We start from the raw sequence: 22,188 nt of genomic DNA on the forward strand, positions 1-22,188 counted from the left end.
CCTGCTCATGATTATTAATGAGGGGGGAGGGTGCTTCATGTGGAGTGACGTCACCAGCTAATGGTTATTAGGGAGGGGTGTGGCATGTGGAGTGACGTTACCCGCTCATGATTAATGAGGGGGGAGGGTGCTTCATGTGGAGTGACGTCACCAGCTAATGGTTATTGGGGAGGGGTGTGGCATGTGGAGTGACGTCACCCGCTCATGATTAATGGGGGAGGGTGCTTCATGTGGAGTGACGTCACCAGCTAATGGTTATTGGGGAGGGGTGTGGCATGTGGAGTGACGTCACCCGCTCATGATTAATGAGGGGGGAGGGTGCTTCATGTGGAATGACGTCACCAGCTAATGGTTATTAAGGAGGGGTGTGGCATGTGGAGTGACGTCACCCGCTCATGATTAATGAGGGGGGAGGGTGCTTCATGTGGAATGACGTCACCAGCTAATGGTTATTGGGGAGGGGTGTGGCATGTGGAGTGACGTCACCCGCTCATGATTAATGAGGGGGGAGGGTGCTTCATGTGGAATGACGTCACCAGCTAATGGTTATTGGGGAGGGGTGTGGCATGTGGAGTGACGTCACCCGCTCATGATTAATGAGGGGGGAGGGTGCTTCATGTGGAATGACGTCACCAGCTAATGGTTATTGGGGAGGGGTGTGGCATGTGGAGTGACGTCACCCGCTCATGATTAATGAGGGGGGAGGGTGCTTCATGTGGAATGACGTCACCAGCTAATGGTTATTGGGGAGGGGTGTGGCATGTGGAGTGACGTCACCCGCTCATGATTATTAATGAGGGGAGGGGTGCGGCATGTGGAGTGCGCGACCTTCTTGTGCGTCAGTGTAAATTTCCACGTGAGAATAAATATGAAGGGGGGGGGGGGGCTCTTTCGCAGTGGCGTCACGTACGGATGTAGCACTGTGCTGCGTAGATTTATTTTTTACTGTCACGTTCTGTAAAGAAACGTTATATTTGAAGAGACTTTGCGTAATAAATAATTTAATTCAGATCGACCTTCCTTTGTGAAATCCACCCACTCATGAATATTAATGAGGGGGGGGGTGGTGTTGTGTATGTACCCCCTTTTTATTTTTTTTTAATATTATTTTTTTTTTAAGAATTATTCTGCCAACATAGATAATATCGTTTTTTTTAATAGACGCGGCCACGTGGGAACGAACACGCCCCCACACTTCCACAGAGGCCCCCACACTTCCACAGATGCGCGCATACCTCATTTCAAAGGAGAGAGGACATGAAAGGGGGGGCAATAAGGTAATAAAAAAAAAACTCCCCTAAATTCACACAAGAGGAACAAGGGAGGGGGGGAATTGCAGGCGGGGGGTTGCATAACCAGGAGACACGGAGGAAGAGATAATTATATTCTTAACAAAGAAACAGCATCGACGACAAAAAGCACAGATGGGTCTTTGAACCATGTTAAATACACAAGTTACCAACTTAACCATAAAGATTAAGCAAACAGTATCCATCCTCACTCCAATTGAAAACCAGACGACAAAATTGCACCAGAATCGCGACCCATCATTGTTAATTAAGTACTGACATTATTTACCTTTAAAGAATATCTACACGGCCGGGCCGAAGCATCAAAGAATAATTATGGCATCTATTTCGCTCCAAAACAAAATTCCTAGCCGGGATATCAGATTAAATAATCACAAGAAGTCAAATAATAAGTACGGAATTAAAGTAGAAGAGGAATCAAGGGCGGAGAAGGCTCTCAAAATTAACCAAACACAACAACCCATGGGAAGCGAGCAACACGGCCGCCTTTGTCTTTCCGAGAGGATCTCCACACGCAGGCACAAAGCTAGGAAATGACACCCATAAAGGGGGCAATGGCTCAAAGGAAATTAACACGTCTTCGAATAAATAAGCGCATGCGCCGGGTGCTCCCACCGTGGAAACAACCGCCTTTGTCTCCCCACAACACGGACAAACACGCACGCGAAACACACGGACGGACACACACACGGACGCAGATGGTCCACCCCCACAGGAAGGTTTTATGACACAGCTTTTGAACAACTCGGGAAGCCGAGTGGAATTTTCCGATATAAACCGAAGGAAAATCCATACAACTCAGATCGACAGGGGCTCTGGCCTCCATCACAGATATCGTCCGGGCTTCGGCTCCAACACACATATCATCCGGGCTACGAGCCCATCTTCGGCTCCACCACAGATCGACAGGGGCTCTGGCCCCCATCACAGATCTCCAGGGCTGTGGCTCCATCTCTCCTCGTCGCCGCCAACGAAGAAGCTCCTGTCATTCAGAATGACGAGGTTTGCGGAGTAGCGACGCGTAGCTACAAGCCGAGGTCTGCACCACCTGAGAAGAATCGCTACCCTGAGTCGCAGAGCTGCGAGTGAAGCCAACAAAGACGCCAACGTCCACCCTGCCACGAACGAAGCATCGCTCCTCGTCAGAGTGACGACCAGCGAACAACCCGCAGGAAAGGCGGAGATCGCTGAACGAGCGACAACGAGCGACACCTTGCGCCACCGAGCGACACCGAGCGACACGAGCGACCGAGCATCTTCAAGGACAGCATCGTGCCAACTCGTCATCTAGCAGTAGAAAGAGAGAGCGCACGAGCAGCACCAAGCCCCGGAACCATCAAGCGCCAAGCAAGCAAGTTTCTTCAAGGAACATCGTGCCAACGCTGCTCAATCCAGCAGTGGAGAGAGAGAGAGAGAGCAAAAGCCGAGCGACACGCCGAGCGAGGGAGCAGCAGGAGCTGTTCGTATCCTCCCACACCACACAAGCTAACGACACAATTAATATTACGAGGGGACAACGCACACACAGCACGCACACGAATAAGACTTTAAAAGAAAAACTGTCTTTTCGTTTCAAAAAGGGTTGCCATTTCGAGGTGGTGCGTTCAATATCAACTGATCGTGCAAAGCAGTTGCTGCCGTCGAGTTACATAAATGCATAAGAGTTTTCGTTATTCATATTGCATAATTGCATAATGTCACAACTGCATAAGTTTTTGTCGTTCATATTAGTTAATTGCATAATCTTGCCCATGAATTATTGACGCATGTTTGACCTGCATGATAGAATGTCACGTGCTTGTTAGAATAAAATTGTAATCCAGAAGCATATCGAGTGTTCCTTCCAAGTCCATGCAAAACTGTCTTATTCTTGACAACTGTATCCTGTGATGAGATATGAAAATGGAGACCTAAAATATTATAACACACACTAGGATAATCGGTAAATGAATCTATGATAATCGTGTTATCCTGATTGATAACTCTGGATAAACGAAACTAAGCAAATTATCATAACTGCACACATTAACATAATCGCAAGCCTCCGCATAAATTACTACGATTATCATAATTTATGCATATTAATACACACACTATCATAATTAATGCGATTTGCGCATTTTTCGGAAAATTATTAATTTTTATTATTTTCATCAAAATTTCATAATCACAACACATACAACATAATGGGTGGCGTCGTCCGGGATCTCTCACAGACAGTGTTTTGCATGGATGATGGAATGAATCACTTCGTGTTAACCAGAATATCAGGATCGAACATTGCATGGTAATTGTGAAGTATGGACAATTGTGAACGGGCGGAAAACAAAAAACGCCCTCTAAGGTTAAAACCCAGAATAGCAGGTTAAAACAGAGACAGTGGAATTAAGATAATATCGTATCAAACCAATTGCATCCTGTGATAAATGGTGTTAGAGGTACGCACTCTGAATCGGAAAATAACAGATAGCTCGAGTCGAATTGACTACACTCTGTGAGATAATTGTTTTATATGCACTCTGAAAGGGAATGTCAAAGTAACTCCCGCCACACCTTGAGATGCTAGGATTAAGAATAATTTTTGAATGGGTTACGGGATACGGGGAGCTCGTATTTAAACGTACCGACCAATCTGTTACAAAGCAGTACAGTCAGAGAGACATATGGGAAGGGAGCTGTATCGATAACACGAACACACCTCGGGGGAAACTAATTGACTGGATAAAAGGTAACGAAGGCGAACACGATGCAAAAACTGCAGAGAAGGCAGGACAGGACTCATTCCTTCTCACACAGGCATACAGACAGGGATTGTGGAATGAGGGAAAATTTGGAAAGGAAACGGGAGAGAAATCAGTGCTCGCGACACCAGCGAAACTCACAGACGTGGATCCACAGAATAAATATGGAAGTGACATTAAATCACACTCTTGGGTACGTGGACAGAGTCCAGGGACTAATCGCACAAAAATTATGGATGTCGAACAAAAAATCCTTGACAAAGGGAAACCCTCACAATTCGAGAGAGGGAGGAAAAATGTTAAAATAAAGTCGACAGGACATGCTCCACTAAGGGCAGAGGCAAAAACTGAAGGGAAATGGCAACACGCCCGACACGGCACAGACCAAAGTGACAGATTGCCTGATGATAACTTGTTTTATGATGACGCTGTCGGCGATCAACTTTCGGAATACCTATTCACCAGTAAAACCCTTAAATTGATGGACAAGGCTCTAGTCAGAATTCCCGATTTTGACCCCCACAATAAGACTATGGATATCCACACACATATCGCAACCGTAGAAGAGGAGGCAATGATTAGAGGGCTGAGGAGACGGGATGAAAAAGCGAGTTTGTTGAAACGGACCTTACATAAAGAATCCATTCCATGGGTAAAGTCACTGCCACGCAAGGTTAGAAATGATTTTAAACAACTGAGCCTGGCAGTGATTCGGAAGTTTGGAGAATATTCGACACTCACTGAGGGGTTTTATGCTGTAAAATCGATGACCCAGGGCATGGACCAAGATCCACGTGACTACCTCGTCCAATTTAAAAGAGCGTATTACGCAGGCGATGTGAATCAATACCACGAAGGAGATAAAATGTTCAAAATTATGTTTTTTGAATCCTTGAGCCCAGAGATTACAGAAAGGGTGAGAATGGTTTTGAATCCAGAAACCGCATCCTTACGCCGCATAGAGAGCAAGGCGTACATGGCATGGTTATACAGAGCTAAGAATCATAATTCGGATCCAGAACACAGGGAGAGGGATGAGGAACCCAGCCTCTCAGAGAGGAATAAAAATCACCGAGCAGTCCCACCATGCAGGACGGAGCAGAAACGCACGCACACATGGCAAAATAACCCAGAGAGAGGTTGGCACGAGAATGAGAGCGGCACAAAGCCGAACATTCAGGAGAATCGCAGGAGGGAGAGGTTCAGAACAGAACCATATCAACACCCCATGCCACGACACACACAAGATCAAAATTACCCACAAAGATGGCGAGGTAACAATCCAGGAAAAATGTGGCACCCAAATGGGAGAAATACTTGGCCAAAAATGTACGAGAATCGCAGGAGGGAGAGGTTCAGAGCAGAACCATATCAACACCCCATCCCACGACACACGCAAGGTTCAAATTACGCACAGAGATGGCAAGATAACCACCTAGCGGGAAGGTGTTACACAGACCGCGGAGGTATGGATGCGAACATTCAGGAGAATCGCAGGATGGGAGGTCAAACACAATCGATCCAATTCCGACCAATTCCTCCACCGGCTATACCAAGAGGGAATAGAGGAATAACACAGAATGCGGTCCAAATACGTGATGAACCATCCACAGTGAGTGCGAGCGAGCGGCCAACACGCGCCCCACCCGCCGAGGTGTTAAACCCTGAGCAGGCTGCAAGTGACAGGGCTGAATTGAAGTGTGATCGGACGGTGGATAGCAGACAGCAGAGACAAAGAGAGAACACAGAGACACGCCCTGAGGAGCGCAGGCGTGAGCCTTTGAATGGAAAATATCCAAGGGAAACCAAAAATTATGTGGATCGGAGTGCTAAAATGGAGACGAATGTCCATGACGTATCGGGAATGGTGTTGAAATCCAACACACTCGTAAAAACAAAGAGGGCAACATTACGAAGGACAGAATTAAATCGACACACTGACTCGGCAAATGTGCATGTAATCGCAGAGAGAGCGAATGCCACGAACCAAGTGTCAAAGTGGGTCGTGTGCGCGAATTCTGGTTACGTGCAGCACAATTTTTCACCACACACTCCCACGACGCGAGAGAGTGAGAGAGGAAACTACAAAAACGAACCCGAAAACCGTGATCAAATTATCAAAGTGATAAGTGGTAAACCAGGCAACATGAGGAAGGTAACGCATAAATGCGTTCGAAACCGCTACCTAGCGTTTCCCAGGATTTAACAAAAACAAAAATGAATGTTCGTCAGAGTTATGATGTATGAGAACCGATGTAACGCAATATCGATGTTAACGTGTGTTATTTTCTTTGCTTAATTCAAATGTAACCAGGATTTAACAAAAACAAAAATGAATGTTCGTCAGAGTTATGATGTATGAGAACCGATGTAACGCAATATCGATGTTAACGTGTTGTTATTTTCTTTGCTTATTTCAGATGTAACCAGGTTAAGATCGTAATACGTGCACGCGCGTCGTAAGAAATAACCGCCGAGAGTAAGGGCGGCTGATGGGATGCATGACATAAAAAGGGGGCATTACTTTGTTTGAAAATTCGCCAGTGGCCAAATCGACCCCTGATAATTTTCAAAAGGGCGGACTGTTGTGTATGTACCCCCTTTTTATTTTTTTTTAATATTATTTTTTTTTTAAGAATTATTCTGCCAACATAGATAATATCGTTTTTTTTAATAGACGCGGCCACGTGGGAACGAACACGCCCCCACACTTCCACAGAGGCCCCCACACTTCCACAGATGCGCGCATACCTCATTTCAAAGGAGAGAGGACATGAAAGGGGGGGCAATAAGGTAATAAAAAAAAAACTCCCCTAAATTCACACAAGAGGAACAAGGGAGGGGGGGAATTGCAGGCGGGGGGTTGCATAACCAGGAGACACGGAGGAAGAGATAATTATATTCTTAACAAAGAAACAGCATCGACGACAAAAAGCACAGATGGGTCTTTGAACCATGTTAAATACACAAGTTACCAACTTAACCATAAAGATTAAGCAAACAGTATCCATCCTCACTCCAATTGAAAACCAGACGACAAAATTGCACCAGAATCGCGACCCATCATTGTTAATTAAGTACTGACATTATTTACCTTTAAAGAATATCTACACGGCCGGGCCGAAGCATCAAAGAATAATTATGGCATCTATTTCGCTCCAAAACAAAATTCCTAGCCGGGATATCAGATTAAATAATCACAAGAAGTCAAATAATAAGTACGGAATTAAAGTAGAAGAGGAATCAAGGGCGGAGAAGGCTCTCAAAATTAACCAAACACAACAACCCATGGGAAGCGAGCAACACGGCCGCCTTTGTCTTTCCGAGAGGATCTCCACACGCAGGCACAAAGCTAGGAAATGACACCCATAAAGGGGGCAATGGCTCAAAGGAAATTAACACGTCTTCGAATAAATAAGCGCATGCGCCGGGTGCTCCCACCGTGGAAACAACCGCCTTTGTCTCCCCACAACACGGACAAACACGCACGCGAAACACACGGACGGACACACACACGGACGCAGATGGTCCACCCCCACAGGAAGGTTTTATGACACAGCTTTTGAACAACTCGGGAAGCCGAGTGGAATTTTCCGATATAAACCGAAGGAAAATCCATACAACTCAGATCGACAGGGGCTCTGGCCTCCATCACAGATATCGTCCGGGCTTCGGCTCCAACACACATATCATCCGGGCTACGAGCCCATCTTCGGCTCCACCACAGATCGACAGGGGCTCTGGCCCCCATCACAGATCTCCAGGGCTGTGGCTCCATCTCTCCTCGTCGCCGCCAACGAAGAAGCTCCTGTCATTCAGAATGACGAGGTTTGCGGAGTAGCGACGCGTAGCTACAAGCCGAGGTCTGCACCACCTGAGAAGAATCGCTACCCTGAGTCGCAGAGCTGCGAGTGAAGCCAACAAAGACGCCAACGTCCACCCTGCCACGAACGAAGCATCGCTCCTCGTCAGAGTGACGACCAGCGAACAACCCGCAGGAAAGGCGGAGATCGCTGAACGAGCGACAACGAGCGACACCTTGCGCCACCGAGCGACACCGAGCGACACGAGCGACCGAGCATCTTCAAGGACAGCATCGTGCCAACTCGTCATCTAGCAGTAGAAAGAGAGAGCGCACGAGCAGCACCAAGCCCCGGAACCATCAAGCGCCAAGCAAGCAAGTTTCTTCAAGGAACATCGTGCCAACGCTGCTCAATCCAGCAGTGGAGAGAGAGAGAGAGAGCAAAAGCCGAGCGACACGCCGAGCGAGGGAGCAGCAGGAGCTGTTCGTATCCTCCCACACCACACAAGCTAACGACACAATTAATATTACGAGGGGACAACGCACACACAGCACGCACACGAATAAGACTTTAAAAGAAAAACTGTCTTTTCGTTTCAAAAAGGGTTGCCATTTCGAGGTGGTGCGTTCAATATCAACTGATCGTGCAAAGCAGTTGCTGCCGTCGAGTTACATAAATGCATAAGAGTTTTCGTTATTCATATTGCATAATTGCATAATGTCACAACTGCATAAGTTTTTGTCGTTCATATTAGTTAATTGCATAATCTTGCCCATGAATTATTGACGCATGTTTGACCTGCATGATAGAATGTCACGTGCTTGTTAGAATAAAATTGTAATCCAGAAGCATATCGAGTGTTCCTTCCAAGTCCATGCAAAACTGTCTTATTCTTGACAACTGTATCCTGTGATGAGATATGAAAATGGAGACCTAAAATATTATAACACACACTAGGATAATCGGTAAATGAATCTATGATAATCGTGTTATCCTGATTGATAACTCTGGATAAACGAAACTAAGCAAATTATCATAACTGCACACATTAACATAATCGCAAGCCTCCGCATAAATTACTACGATTATCATAATTTATGCATATTAATACACACACTATCATAATTAATGCGATTTGCGCATTTTTCGGAAAATTATTAATTTTTATTATTTTCATCAAAATTTCATAATCACAACACATACAACAGTGGGCCTCATGTGGAGTGACATTAAGCACGGGACGGACAGACATTTCTGGGTGATTATAGTAGGTAATGTGTATGAGACAAAGGATATAAGTTACTGATAGAAAGGTAGTCGATACAGATACTTGGACAATAAACAACCAAATAGTGGCTATTTTCTGCTGGTTTTACAAATAAAATCAGCAAAAAAATTCTTTTATCCAAATAGTGATGTTGGTTTATACACCAATTCTCACAACGAGGATAAACATCGACATTGAGTATATATACATCTTTTGATTTAAAGCTTTCGTGACTGCAGGGATTCATATTCTTGGTTCTTCTACGTGACTTTACCAAAATAACCAAGAATATATATACATCTCTAGGGTCACTATAAGACATTGGCGTTAACGCCTAAGGCAGATGCCACTTCACAGTTTGCCACTGAGAGCATCTCTGGTGGAAAGTCCTGAACGCCTGCCTCCATTGTCCCAACAGAACTATGCTGTGTTCATCAAATATGAAGGCAGGACTAATAGGATGAACTCACCAAGAGCCAGTCCAGGACTCCACAAGGATTCAACAAACCCATCTGCTCATGGACATTAAAAACAACCAGCTCCAGCCAGGAAAATAATTTAACAAGTGAGCAGCAGCTTTTCTCTAAAGGACTCGAGAAAAAAACTATCGGCAACAGCTGGCGCTGCTAATTTTTTCTTTTATAAATGTCATTTAATTAAAAATAAAAACAGAGGGGATGAGATTAGAAACTATAGGAAACAGTACCAGAGGTGAAGAAACAGCAACGCACCAAATATCAGGTGCACAGCCAAGTAATAAAACAATAATATTACCTCAAGCGGTGGGGATCTGAAATATCTGGGTAAAGTTCCTTCTCCAGCTTGATTGCCGTATGGGGCCCATACCAACTGTGGTGTGAGTATGGTGGGGGGGGGGGGCATTTACCTGGGAGGGAACGCTCTTGGGGGGCTCAATGCGGATGGAGGGATCCCACTCGCCGGGAGGAAGCACCGTCACCTGGTCCAGGAACTCGTCGATCCCTGCCAGGAGGTCATTGCGGTCCTTCGCTTTGTAGGCGACGTCGTGGAAAATCTGGCAAGGCCAAGCAGCAAAGCGCACGTGTGTGTGCAGTGTAAGTGAAGTAATGTAATGCATTACGAGCGATTGGTCACTGTAATCGGATGACCGTTCAGCTGGCATCGTAAGCATGTACGGTCACTTTGTTTTAATTTTGTAATTATATTGCATTTCTTGGCGTGTATTGGTGGATTCCCCTCTAGGATTACCTTGGCTTTAAAAAAATGGAAAATAATTAAAGAAACATGTAAACTTGGGAAATTATTACATGGAATTGGTGTTGCGCCATTATTTCTCGGGTGAAATGAATTCGTTTTAATAATGAAAAAAGTAATCATGAAGACAATCAAGACTATGTTACATTGGAATTAACCAATGCAGGATTACGTTACATTCTTTTAAAGCTTGCGGTAATCAACCATCAAAGGCTGATCACTTTTCAAAGGCTTCCCTCCCACCACTGACCTGACCCTGACTGATGAGGTCATGGGAAGATGCAATCACTACCATTGTGTGAATTCCAACAAAGCAAATATATAATGGCATGGCGGGCACAGGTCTATAATCAAGCACTTTAAGAGCAAAGTTGGTGGATTACGCAGATATCACCATCATGTATCTAGTACTTACAACCTGCTTAGACAGAAAAGTGTATATTAGATGATAGTGCAGCAAGTAGGCTGCTGATCTATTCAAATAGAGACTTGAGTGTTTTACATTTTTTACGATTTTTTTTCCTCTGGGAACTAACCTCCTGAGGCCAAATGGCAAATTTTATTAAACAGATATTGGTCTGCAACGATAGCAGGACAGTTCTAAAAATATATTTAGATACAATTGAGGGTGTCTTGGATAAAAAGGGAATTGCTATTATTAAGATTTTAAAGTACGTAATTGCGGAGAAATCCAGAAGTGTGTAACACACAGGGTGGCCCAAGAGTTAGCTTCTTGAGATAGACACAAAGTATTATTATGTTTTATTCTTTCAGAGGTAAACCCTATGGGCAATAAATGCTCATTTCGATGCAGACCTGGTTACACCATAGAAACCTGGTTACAGCAACAACAAAAACGTGAACAAAATAATCCAAAACAACTGTACGTGGTCAAGTTCCGAATGGCAAGGTCATGCATCAACATTTTCTCAGTAAACTAACTTTTTAGCCACCCCATAGAGACTTCAAACCATAATAGTTCACTATGGCTGTAAAACATAGATACAATAGTACGCAACATCAATCAGATGGCAAATGGGAATCGTGATGATAGATAGAAAGAAAGCAAGTAGTTAATCAGAACATGTTGACAACTTATTGCTGCTTACTTTGGGTGTATTAATCACAGGAAACATGCAATGTCTGCTTCACAGTGGCGCGATGTTCAAATTGACAAAATGATCTGCAAACTACAAAATTGGAAATACACATAGCAATCGTCTCTTACTGGCAGACTAATGCTCATTGGCAGGCCAGGTGATGTATCACTGAGCACCAAGGGACAACTTCCAATGGGGGTCAAACGTTTTAGATGAGATGTGATATAAAGCACTCTGAAACACCCTAAGGTATTGGGCACTATATAAAAAAATATCATTATCATATTCTTTCGGTCTTTCGGTAAAGTCACGTAAATAGGTTCAAAGAAAATAACAAAAAAAACTACGACGTTTCAATCACAACACAAGCGGTCGCAAGGAGTTAGCCTCTGAAGGCAAAATATGTATAAAGGTTTGGGGATGGGTTTGGCCCAAGTGTATCGGTGGCAACCAGGGTAATGGGCATTCAAGAATTAAACCATTATCTCATTATTACTCCCGCAATTTCATGGCAAGAAAACTTGTTACCACTGTAATGCCTGTAATCCCTAAAGATGACGATGGTACTGTTGATGAAGGTTGAGGCTGACCTCATCGGCCATTAGAGTTGCAATGGACCGGCCGATCTCGTGGTACTGCTGGGCCTTGCCTGGTGGCCCCAGCAGAAAGAACAGAAACCTGTAGGATTGTAAGGAATAATTAATGGTGACGGTGGCGAGGGATTTTATTTTGTTGAAATTATAGGAAAATAAAGAGTCTAAATTCATACAAAACATGGGGTGGAGCTCTTTCCACATTAAATAGTAAATATTCAAGATCATCATCAGCCATGAACTGCTGGTTGAAGGCATCCCCAAGCTGTTGCAATTTTTCACTATCCTGCAATGCACAAATGTACCAGGCAACTGCGAAACAAGTTGATTTTACAGCTCCATAAATGTACATAATAATAGGTTTTTTACCCTTTTATCTGGCTCTAAAGGAAGATGTCTCTGGTGTGGACCAATCAATTTCAAAGACAATGCATACATTTTCAGTGCTGTTTTTTATTTGCATTTTGACCACATGTATTGTGGTTAATACAAACATGATCCCTTGTAAAAAGGTGTCAGTTTTGTGCCAGATAAAGGTAAAAAACCTATTATTATATTTTTCTACTGGCAAAGGAGGTCTTATGATGTAAATGTACATAATATTTGAAAAGTGTGCTATTCCCCCATATAGATGTTAACATTTGTGGTTGTCTCATAAATGTCTTTTCTTGCATAAAAAAAATGTAAGCACCAGAGGCCATTATTTCTCTAAACATGATTCGACAACTAAATCACACAGGACAACAGTAGAGCTTTCCACTGGGCTGAGAAACCCAAATAGAGCGGTGGGCCCTGCTATAAAAAGGTGTTGTGGTTGAAAGCACGTGATTCACGTGACTACAGCCACTGTAAAAAAAACGGTTCCTTGAATCTCTAAGCCAACTCAAGTGCAAGGAGAGAGCAGTTATCATCATAGCCGTTCTATTCTTAACGTACAGCCTCAGCACGGGATGAGGTGAGCATGTCTCGCAAAGAATACACAGGGTGGGTGTGTACAGTGTGTCCTCCAAATAACATGGGTGAATGTACCGTCCCACATATATACCGGAGTTTTTTGGTGACGCCAGGATTAAATATTGTAAACGAACTGAAAAATCCCTCCCAAAACCCAAAAAATGTACAGACTTGTAAACTGCGTCTCCACACTTCGGAGATTGTTACGCACCAGGAAGTCCAAGTTAAGTGTGATAATATAATTTTCTTTAAATGTTTATATTATTCATGTTATTTAGTATCTGAACATTTCCCAACATGGAGAAAAACGTTGGACATTGTGCCGAACGACAGCTTTTCGCACTGTACAGCACAACCGCGGAAACCTACGCAGTCGTGTTCACACTGCAGATTCTGCTTCCTACCGTACCGGGTTGGGATGGGAACCTCAGTTATCCCTGTCAGCAGCACAGCCGGGGAGAGGCGCACGAAGGCGATGAGTGGCCTCTCCAGGAAGTCCACCTCGCCCACCAGCACGTTGGAGGCCTCCGCCCCCGGGGGGATCTTGCGCATGAAGTTCAGGTCCACCTGGATAACGCGCAGTGAGTCAGTTGTATTTACACCGACATCTGAATTAGGTTTTAGATGATTGCGTCTTAAAAGCTAGCCTGAGTAAAAACACATTACACACCACACTCAAACAAGCACTAAAGTTGTAACTACCTCTGAAAGAAATTCAATAAGCAGACTGAATTTCTTTTCGCCACATTAAAGACTCATTAGCCACTTTCCAGGAGTGCAATTTTGCGGAACAAAAAGCCACTTGTCCGAAACATATGCCATTATGCCACAATGCATATGTTCCTCCAAACAAGTAGACGTTTGTTTCGTGCAAACACCACCGTTTCAAAACAAGTGGAAGCACTAGGGGACAAGAATAACGAGAGAAGTGGTGTAAGGGCACTGCGTGAAGGACAGGTAATGGGCGCTGGTGGAAACGACAGGAGGGAGCATGGGCGGCCTCTGCACCGCACAGAGCGAGAGGCGGCTGAGCCCCGCAGGAACGACTTACTGCGGGGCATGGCCTTCCCTCGTCCGGCATCACACAGCCACAACGCCAACCGGCGCCGGCTTGCTGATAATGTCCCAGATAAAATGACACCCACAACAACAGCAGCAGCAGCAGCAACAGAAAGACGCGCAAGTAGAAGAGAAAATAAACGTTATGATTTTAGTGATAATGATGATAAGCTATAATGGAAGTAAAGTAATATGTATGACGGGCCGAAAACAGCTCACCTCCTAAGGTGTTTGTGAACATAAGTACAGAGTACAGATTTTATCAGACAATAAATGTTTTTAAGCTTTGTTCTGAATGGTGACAGTTGCTACAGACACTTGCCAGCTGGATATATTTGGTAAAGGACTATTAATGAAGGAAGGTTTTAGTCCATGCTTTACACCACTGCCAATACAGCCGCGTAAGTCGTATTATTGTTAATCACGAGACAAACAATCATTTATAGACACAACATGGGAAAAGTGCTGGAGTGAAAAATAAGCAGGTATTCTCATGTTAAAGTTATAAAAAAAACATGGATCATTAGCAATAACTGAAAAAAACATTGGAAACATCTGACCCATTGTTTGAAACCGGAAGAATGCGTGCAACATCGTATCCCTAAATCACAATTTAATCCACCACAAACACCGATCCCATCCTTCCACAGCTGCCAATAAAATCACTCTGGCACCCACAAGGGTTGACCCCGCAAGGGTTGACCCCAGGGCCCCCCAGTCCTGACCTTGCTGAAGTCCATGTTGCTGTTATCACGGCTGACCCCCTGGCGGCAGTCACCCTGCTGTCTGCCCTCCACGTCCGTTTGCCCGGGGACGGTCGGAGGAGACAGGAGGTGGCCTGCGGGCAGTGCCATCAAAACGGACGTTTCAGTCATGTTAGACAAACGTGCGATCACCCACCTCTCATGATCCTTGTGGCGATTCCATTTCAGAATTGATTATTTTTGTTTAGCTTTTGTTTATCTTCTCATTCGTGTTTTTTTCCAGTTTCATTGGTATCAGTTTGTTCTTGTTGTTAACTGAAATGTTCATCTAGCATGGAAACTGTGTACAATTTGCATAGAAAATCGATTCTCATGTGTCCAGTAATCACAACCCTGAATTGTGGCATTTCATTGCATTGCCCCTCTGCAGTTCAGTCAAGGTTTGGAGATTTAGCAAAGATTCTAAAGGCATGCTACCACATTTAAGGTGACACACGTGCACACTCAGGTGAAGCTGTCGCTATGAATAATTCCTTCGACATTTACCTGTTGTTTTACTTATCAATTGAAAAGCTTTAAAACTCAAAATCTTCAAACTAAATCGATGCATGTTGGCCACTCTCCCCGACCTTCCTACATGGCTTGGCATTTTAAGTTACAAGGCAAACACTGTTCCCATGTTGCCGTGAAACCTTAACCAAATGCCACTCTTTGATCAAGCTTCCCTCCCGCCGTATCCCTTTACAGGAGCTCCAGCCCTATCAGATACACCCACCAGGCATATTGTAAGATAATCCACCGTGACTCAGCAGTACACACCAAATTGTTGCAACTGCAGGGTCCTTTGTATCGGTGGCCCCAAATCGTGCACTTCATGGTGTTTGTTTTTTAGCTGCTGCCTCAAAGTTTAATAGGCATGTGTTCAGAAAATAATATTTTAAAGGTTAACATGTGAGATGCAACCTGCCTCTGAATTCATAGCATCTCACTCTGCATGGCTACAGAAGTTGAGTTTTTATACACAGTCTTACATGGTCTGTTTTGATCATATGAGTGTATTTAATTTATAAACACAACAACATCATCACAAGACACCCACATCAAATTACCAACAATATTAGTATGTTGTTAGGTTCAAAACAAAATAGCTAACCAAGCCAGGATAATTGCACACCAATCACTGAATGTGTTAGTATCTTGAATCACGGCAATTTACTAAATATGAGCACCGCATCACCATGCTCCCACCACCATGCTTCCCCTACCCATCTCCCGATTTGTAGAATCTTCTTCTGGAGGGTGGATAACGACATCTGGAATGTGGTCCACCGGAGAAGGCAATGGAGACTTCCAGTCACCGCTGTCGTAATTCTCACAAGTACTGCCATACCGATCGGGAGGTGGCAAATGGCCATGCTGCTCAGAGGATCCTTCACCACCATCGCCTCTGTCAGCTTCCAATGGGATCTTATCAAATGTGAAAACCAGGGGGGCAACGTCAGCGTGGCTGGGCAAGAAGCCGCCCTCTTTGTGGCCCCTATCAGTGAGAGTCTTGGCGGTCCAGTCGGGCGAAAGTAACGGGGACTGTGGACTGTGGCTGGCGGGCGATGCCGGCGGCGTGCCACCACGCGATGGGCTCGGGCTGCCTGGCGCCGAGCTCGGGCTGCTCGGTGTCGAGCCGTGATGCTTCAGAGAGCCAAGGATCAAGGAGAGGCGAGACGCAGTGAGCGACGAGTGTCTAAAGGCTAAGAGGCCCGCTTCGTCTAATGCACAGAGAACAGCGACAGAGGGGGGGGCGGGCGAAAAGAAAAGAAGGGGGCAGACGGCGAAGTTTAACGAGCAACCGAAATACGAGCTGACAAGCAAGGGAACTTGGGAAGAACAGACATGAAAGATGGTAAAGCACCGACACAAATTCGCAAGTCAGATACAATGAAAGTATCGAAAATATAAATGCTACCAAGTGTAAAAAAAATGTAAACTAAAGAAAATGTTACACTAAAAAGAGTTTCCTTACATATGTAGGGGCATAAATGGGCTGTGGGGTGTTCTGGGATCCCCCGAGGCCCTTCCCGGGGGGAGGGGGCTGTGGGGTGTCCTGGGATCCCCCGGGGCCCCGCTCCTCGGTTGGGAGGTGGATAAAAGGCGGACCTCTCTACAGGCTCGGGGCCAGTTGAAGACAGAAGCCGAAGAGCAGCTAGATAGGACCCGGAGATCCCTGGCCCCGCTGTCCTTATCAGGGCCGGGATGCTGTGCGGCTCAGTGGTGAGACCCTGGGAACCCCTGGCCTGACGTCCTTGTAAGGGCCGGGTCCAGTGGGTCAGTGGTCGGAACTTGCACCCTGGCTAGGGCGAGTTAGAATAGCCTCCCCCTAGGCACCCATAGCCGGAGGACCCTGAGAGTAGTCCTGTGTTAGGGCATGTTAGCCCGGAGGCAGTACCTCCCCAGACAGTGGTGTAGGAGGACCGTAATCCTGAGTGTTCTGGGGCTGTACTGCCGAGCGAGGTGATTTAATAAATAGTGTTGCCTCCAAGAACCGTCTCCGACGTCTACCGAATCCACAACACTACACATAAACAATACAATTGTAGAGCCAAGATAGTCTACTCCAGAGACTTTAAATGAAAGGCAGAAAAGTCTCAGTTTTCCAAACTCCATTTCCACAGTACTCTTTAGGATCTGATTAGAGATCATATGCAAGCAAAGTGAACTTCACATGCTATTCTACCAGAGATTGTACAGCACATCAAACTGCTGACCTATCATTATATAATTCTGAGCACTATCTTGTCATATGTGTAGGGTTTTCTGGCCACCATGGTTTCTTCCCACAGGGCTGTCTTGACAAAGAGCCTCAAAATGGTAATTAAACCTTCCTAGATAAAGTACATTTTCACCAATGGGAAACTTGGCACACATAGTACCCTGCACCACAGAGATGACGGGCAAGGTAGTGACTTTTGAATCGCATCCGGCGGCCCAACGTCCCCTTTGATTCCCAGCCCAAGCGGAAAAATCAAACGGCAGAAAGTCTCACCATTCTTGTCTTGAACGTGAACATCCGAGTACTTCTTGCCCATGTCGGCCAGCGACCTCACGATCGGGATCTTGTTGCTGAGCTTGCTGTCATTCTGGTGCCGGTGCTTCCTGAGCAGCGCGTCGCGCATTCGGTCGCGCACGTTCTCGTCCAGCAGGCCCGACGACACCTGGTTGTCCAGGACCATGTCTGCGGGGCGGCGGATGGGACGCAGTCACGAGGCAGTGTCAGCCAAGTTTCTGATATGACACTGAACTATTATTTGCGAGTGGATTAGCCGGGCTGCACATTAACCGCGCGTGTGAAAAAAGACATATTTTTAGGTTGCACATTGGTTTTGTTGTTAACACTTGCCGAGGGTTAGCGACTCGGTGTCGATGTGGCTGCAAACATCTCGAGAAGCAAACCGATTACTTTAAGAAACAAAAACACGACAAATGGTGTCTCCACCCCCCTTCTACATTGTTAACCAATGCATGTGTTTAGCCTAATTTACAGTTGGATTGCATTTTCCGTGTTGTTGTTTCACCCGGGCCAGCCTTCCCGCCCAACTATCCTCACCTATCTATAAGTGCCAAAGGAGTGTTTTGATGGAGCTCATGTTGCCGGCAGTCCTGAGCTACTGGTGGATGTTCCACATTTCTGCGGCAGAGATCACCATCTCTAGAATAAGATAACTGCTCACCTGCCACAAAGTAGCACTCGTTTTGATCAACTTGAAAACAATCTCTGATTTGGATGAGTCAAATAACGCCACCAGAGCACCACATAGTTAAAAAGAGTATAACAGGAGAGGCCAAATGATAATCAAGACAACTATAAATAGATTAATTACTGTGCTGTGCGATTGCTTGCGATTTTAATTTGGACTATACTCACAAAACGATTCACCTCCACCGCAATTAAATACATTTTTAGGTGTTAGTTGCACACGTCAATGAAGAGGAATTTGTCTCAATTTGCTGTCATGTGTCCAAAGTTTGTCTCATCTTGTTCTACTGCTACATAGTTGTAGAAGGCTAAAGGCATCTTAGCATATATGCATAGTTGGCTACGTAAAGTGCGAAATACGTTCAAAATACATATGTAGTGAGTCCAACTGAGTCACAGACGTTGTTCTTTAAAGGCAACACTTTTATTGTAACATCAAGCCGTTAACACAAAGGGGTAACTGCCCTTTCACCAGATACAGCCTAGGGTGGTGACCACCCAGCTAACTACTCTATGCGTAGGAGTTATAGCTACGAATGATAAGACCCTCACTCGGGTCCCCGACCACATGTTGGTGCCTCGTAGGACGTAGAGCTTCCAGCTTGTAGACGTGGAGCTTCCAGCTTGTAGAATGCAGCGACCCCGGTCCCTCTTAGGGACCCACCTTATATCCTCCCGGGTCGGGGCCGCTCCGCCCAGGCCCCGCCAGCCTTCGAGCTTTCTAGCTCCCTCTCGAGAGCTCTCGAGAGCTCTCCCCGGACACGTGATCACCCCCTAGCCCCCCCCCACCTGGGGCCCTCTGTGGACACTCCGGACCACGTGTCTACGGGGTCAACTAGAGTGCCATGGCCCGGGGCAACCCTGCCCTTGGGCTGACACTCTCCCGCTCCCCCTTGTGGGAGCCCGCACTACACGCTGTGCGTGGTGCCCGCGCTATCCCAGCGCTCACTAAGCCCCGCTAGGGCTGGCACTACACCCGCCTACGGGGTGTACGTGATGACAGTGCATCGCACGCCGTGATGTGCTAGAGCCGGCCTCATACAGCAACCCACCCGGTGCTGTCACGATGTAGGGACATCGCACGCCACGGCCCTCTCGGGCCGGCACCATACAGTGACATCCCCGATGTCACTACACATACATAAGAAAACCATAAAATCTTAAATGTGATTTGATGTATTATAAGGAGTGTAAGAATCGATTTAAAATCGATCAAATTAAGAATTACTTCGTGCTAACTGGACCAATCACCACACTGGAGGGTGATGCGGCATGAGCCAGCCAGCTGCTGTGGCTTTGTTCTGCAACACGTGCATCTGATGACACTTTGTTTCAGCGCAGAGAAGTAAACAGCAGATTAGCAGAGTGTGAAGAGACAAAGTGGGCAGTGGCAAGTGCCTTTCAGAAGACTGGCAAAGGCCCACAGGCATGGGTCCAATCACCAGACATTCTTGGCATGCAGTTGTGCCAGCCAAACATCCGAAACAATACCTGTGTAAACACATATGCAATCATATTGATGTTAGGTGCAGTCCTAAGATTGTAGTAAATAGTGAGTGTTTACAGTGGCTTCTCATTGTACAAACGTTCCCAGGTGTATAGAACAAACATTTAAAAAAGCAGTGATCTAACCCTCATGTTTGAAATGGCCTAAGGGCCTGGGCATATAATATATGCATTTGCCTTGGCAAGGTCAACTTCTTTTGGCGTTTTCTTACTCAAATTACTTAGCTGTGTTGCTGACTCATCTGCGTTGGCGCCCCTGAACCAGTGGTGAAAATTACACATTCTTATGGTGGGGGCAAATCTCTCTGTACCATAACCGCTGTTGAATTTTGACGAAGCAGAACTCGATTTATATACCCCGAAAGAGATAATGTATCAAGTCGAAAAGCTGGCTGGAAATTAAACTCGCACAACCTTTCAAATGTAAGTCAAGAACTCTGGAAATTAAACCGTAACAATCAAAAACTTTCACGAGTAAAACGTTCTAGCAGCATGACTAAGCTGGCTGAAACTTAAGCTGCTTAAAATCCAGCCTGTAGCTTGTCTGGAATTCGTAGTACAGTGAGTAAACAGTGGCTTGTTGCCCACGTTGAATTCACCCACTTATCACCTTGGTTGTCCTCTTAAGGAGATAACTGAAGCTCTAACAGTCAAAGTAGGGCACGTGGAGCAACACAAACTCAGAGGGTATATATAGGTACATAAATTACCTCATCATTATCCGAGCCAACCATGATCTATCCACTCCTGGATGAAGACATGCATAATCTATTGGCATCTCTCAGTGGTACATAAATTACCTCATCATTATCCGAGCCAACCATGATCTATCCACTCCTGGATGAAGACATGCATAATCTATTGGCATCTCTCAATCTCGCAATGAAAAAATCCAACTAACTCCTGTAAAAGCCAATGTCATCACTACAGCTATTGCACGTTACCTCTCTTGGTTGGCATTAGTCTCGACCGCCGGCCATCATTTTTATACGAAGCATCTTGCCCAAGCCCACTAATTCTTCTTAACAGTCAATATAATGCCTGTACCGTGCATATCTTCTCTGGATACGTGTGCTGCGATTCCCATCCCACAATGTCAATTAAAAAATGAATCTCTTATAATAATTTCAACATGCGACACAAGCTGGCGCCAAGCTCTGCACGTCCCCTATATATTAACGTGGTATAGGCCAATTAATGAGTGTTAACATCCTTCTTTTGCTCACTTTTCCATTTTTCTCCCATTTTCTTTGTCAATGTCCATCTGTCTGATCCGGGTTATAGGAGGTAATATACATTGTTTACAAATTTTCTTCTCATAATACGCAAACGGGATAACATTTAACACAATGCTCCCTCTTCAGAGCAGTCATGTATCTGTTGTGAAGATCACATCAAAACCATCTGCATGGGTTTTCCCCAATGTCAGGGCAGCAAGACTGCTGCAAACAGGGAGTATAGCACACTGGCTATTGAACTGTCTGTGTGACCTTTGAATGTCATCTACTTGCATGTGTGGGTTTTCTCTTGGTACTCCGATTTCTTCCCAAACAGAAAAGAATGCTCAAAAATAAATTTGACAAATATTTTAAGCAGGACCACCCCCCCAGAGAAAGTGCAAAGAGTCTGGGTGAACACGTACAGTACTACAGTAATGTTATTAGTTTCCCTGGAAAGGTTTATCAATCAGCATAAATGAAATACATGTTTATTTACTTGTGCACTTATTATAATTACTAAACCGCACAGAAGATGAGGCAACGGAAGTCTTTCGGAATATTTATTTAGGTTTTAGGCAATCGTCTGCCTCCCTGACATGCAACTGCATCTCATCATGCCGAGGTCGTGACGTTATTACCACTGTCAGAACTGCATCAGAGCCTGCCGTGCGCACACTTTCATTTGTAAACCCACGACCGCACCGCCAATGAATGCGTACTGCACAGGATGAAGACAGCACGCCAGCCACGCGTCAAGTAAACACACCTAACGACCGGATGCGACCAATGCCGTGCCCCGCAGGCAAGGGAAGTGCGTCATGCCAGTTAGACAACCTCATCATAATCATCAGCCGTGGTCTCTCCACTGCTGGATTAAGGTCTCCCCTCAAGCCGCCAGCCACCACCTTACAATCCTGAGGTGTAATAATCCACCTAGCACCTGTATTAAA

At 45.3% G+C, this 22,188-nt stretch overlaps 1 protein-coding gene across 4 annotated transcripts in view; it reads right to left on the reverse strand.

Annotated features, from left to right (window-relative positions):
- The window catches only part of LOC133345035 (sodium-driven chloride bicarbonate exchanger-like), a 75,842-nt gene that overhangs the window by 22,679 nt on the left and 30,975 nt on the right, over positions 1-22,188 (reverse strand). For 3 of the 4 annotated variants that reach the window (XM_061555413.1, XM_061555415.1, XM_061555414.1), the window contains exons 6-11: positions 17,802-17,990; positions 16,030-16,527; positions 14,786-14,898; positions 13,411-13,568; positions 12,045-12,132; positions 10,008-10,154 (exon numbers count right to left, since the gene is read on the reverse strand). In XM_061555413.1, the coding sequence (XP_061411397.1) occupies positions 10,008-10,154; positions 12,045-12,132; positions 13,411-13,568; positions 14,786-14,898; positions 16,030-16,527; positions 17,802-17,990 (1,193 nt within the window). The remainder of the gene's footprint in view (positions 1-10,007; positions 10,155-12,044; positions 12,133-13,410; positions 13,569-14,785; positions 14,899-16,029; positions 16,528-17,801; positions 17,991-22,188) is intronic. The other variant, XM_061555416.1, reaches the window with a different exon arrangement.

Source organism: Lethenteron reissneri, chromosome 21 (assembly GCF_015708825.2).
Source record: "Lethenteron reissneri isolate LAM-NWPU_2019-01 chromosome 21, ASM1570882v1, whole genome shotgun sequence".
Taxonomy (NCBI): domain Eukaryota; kingdom Metazoa; phylum Chordata; class Hyperoartia; order Petromyzontiformes; family Petromyzontidae; genus Lethenteron; species Lethenteron reissneri.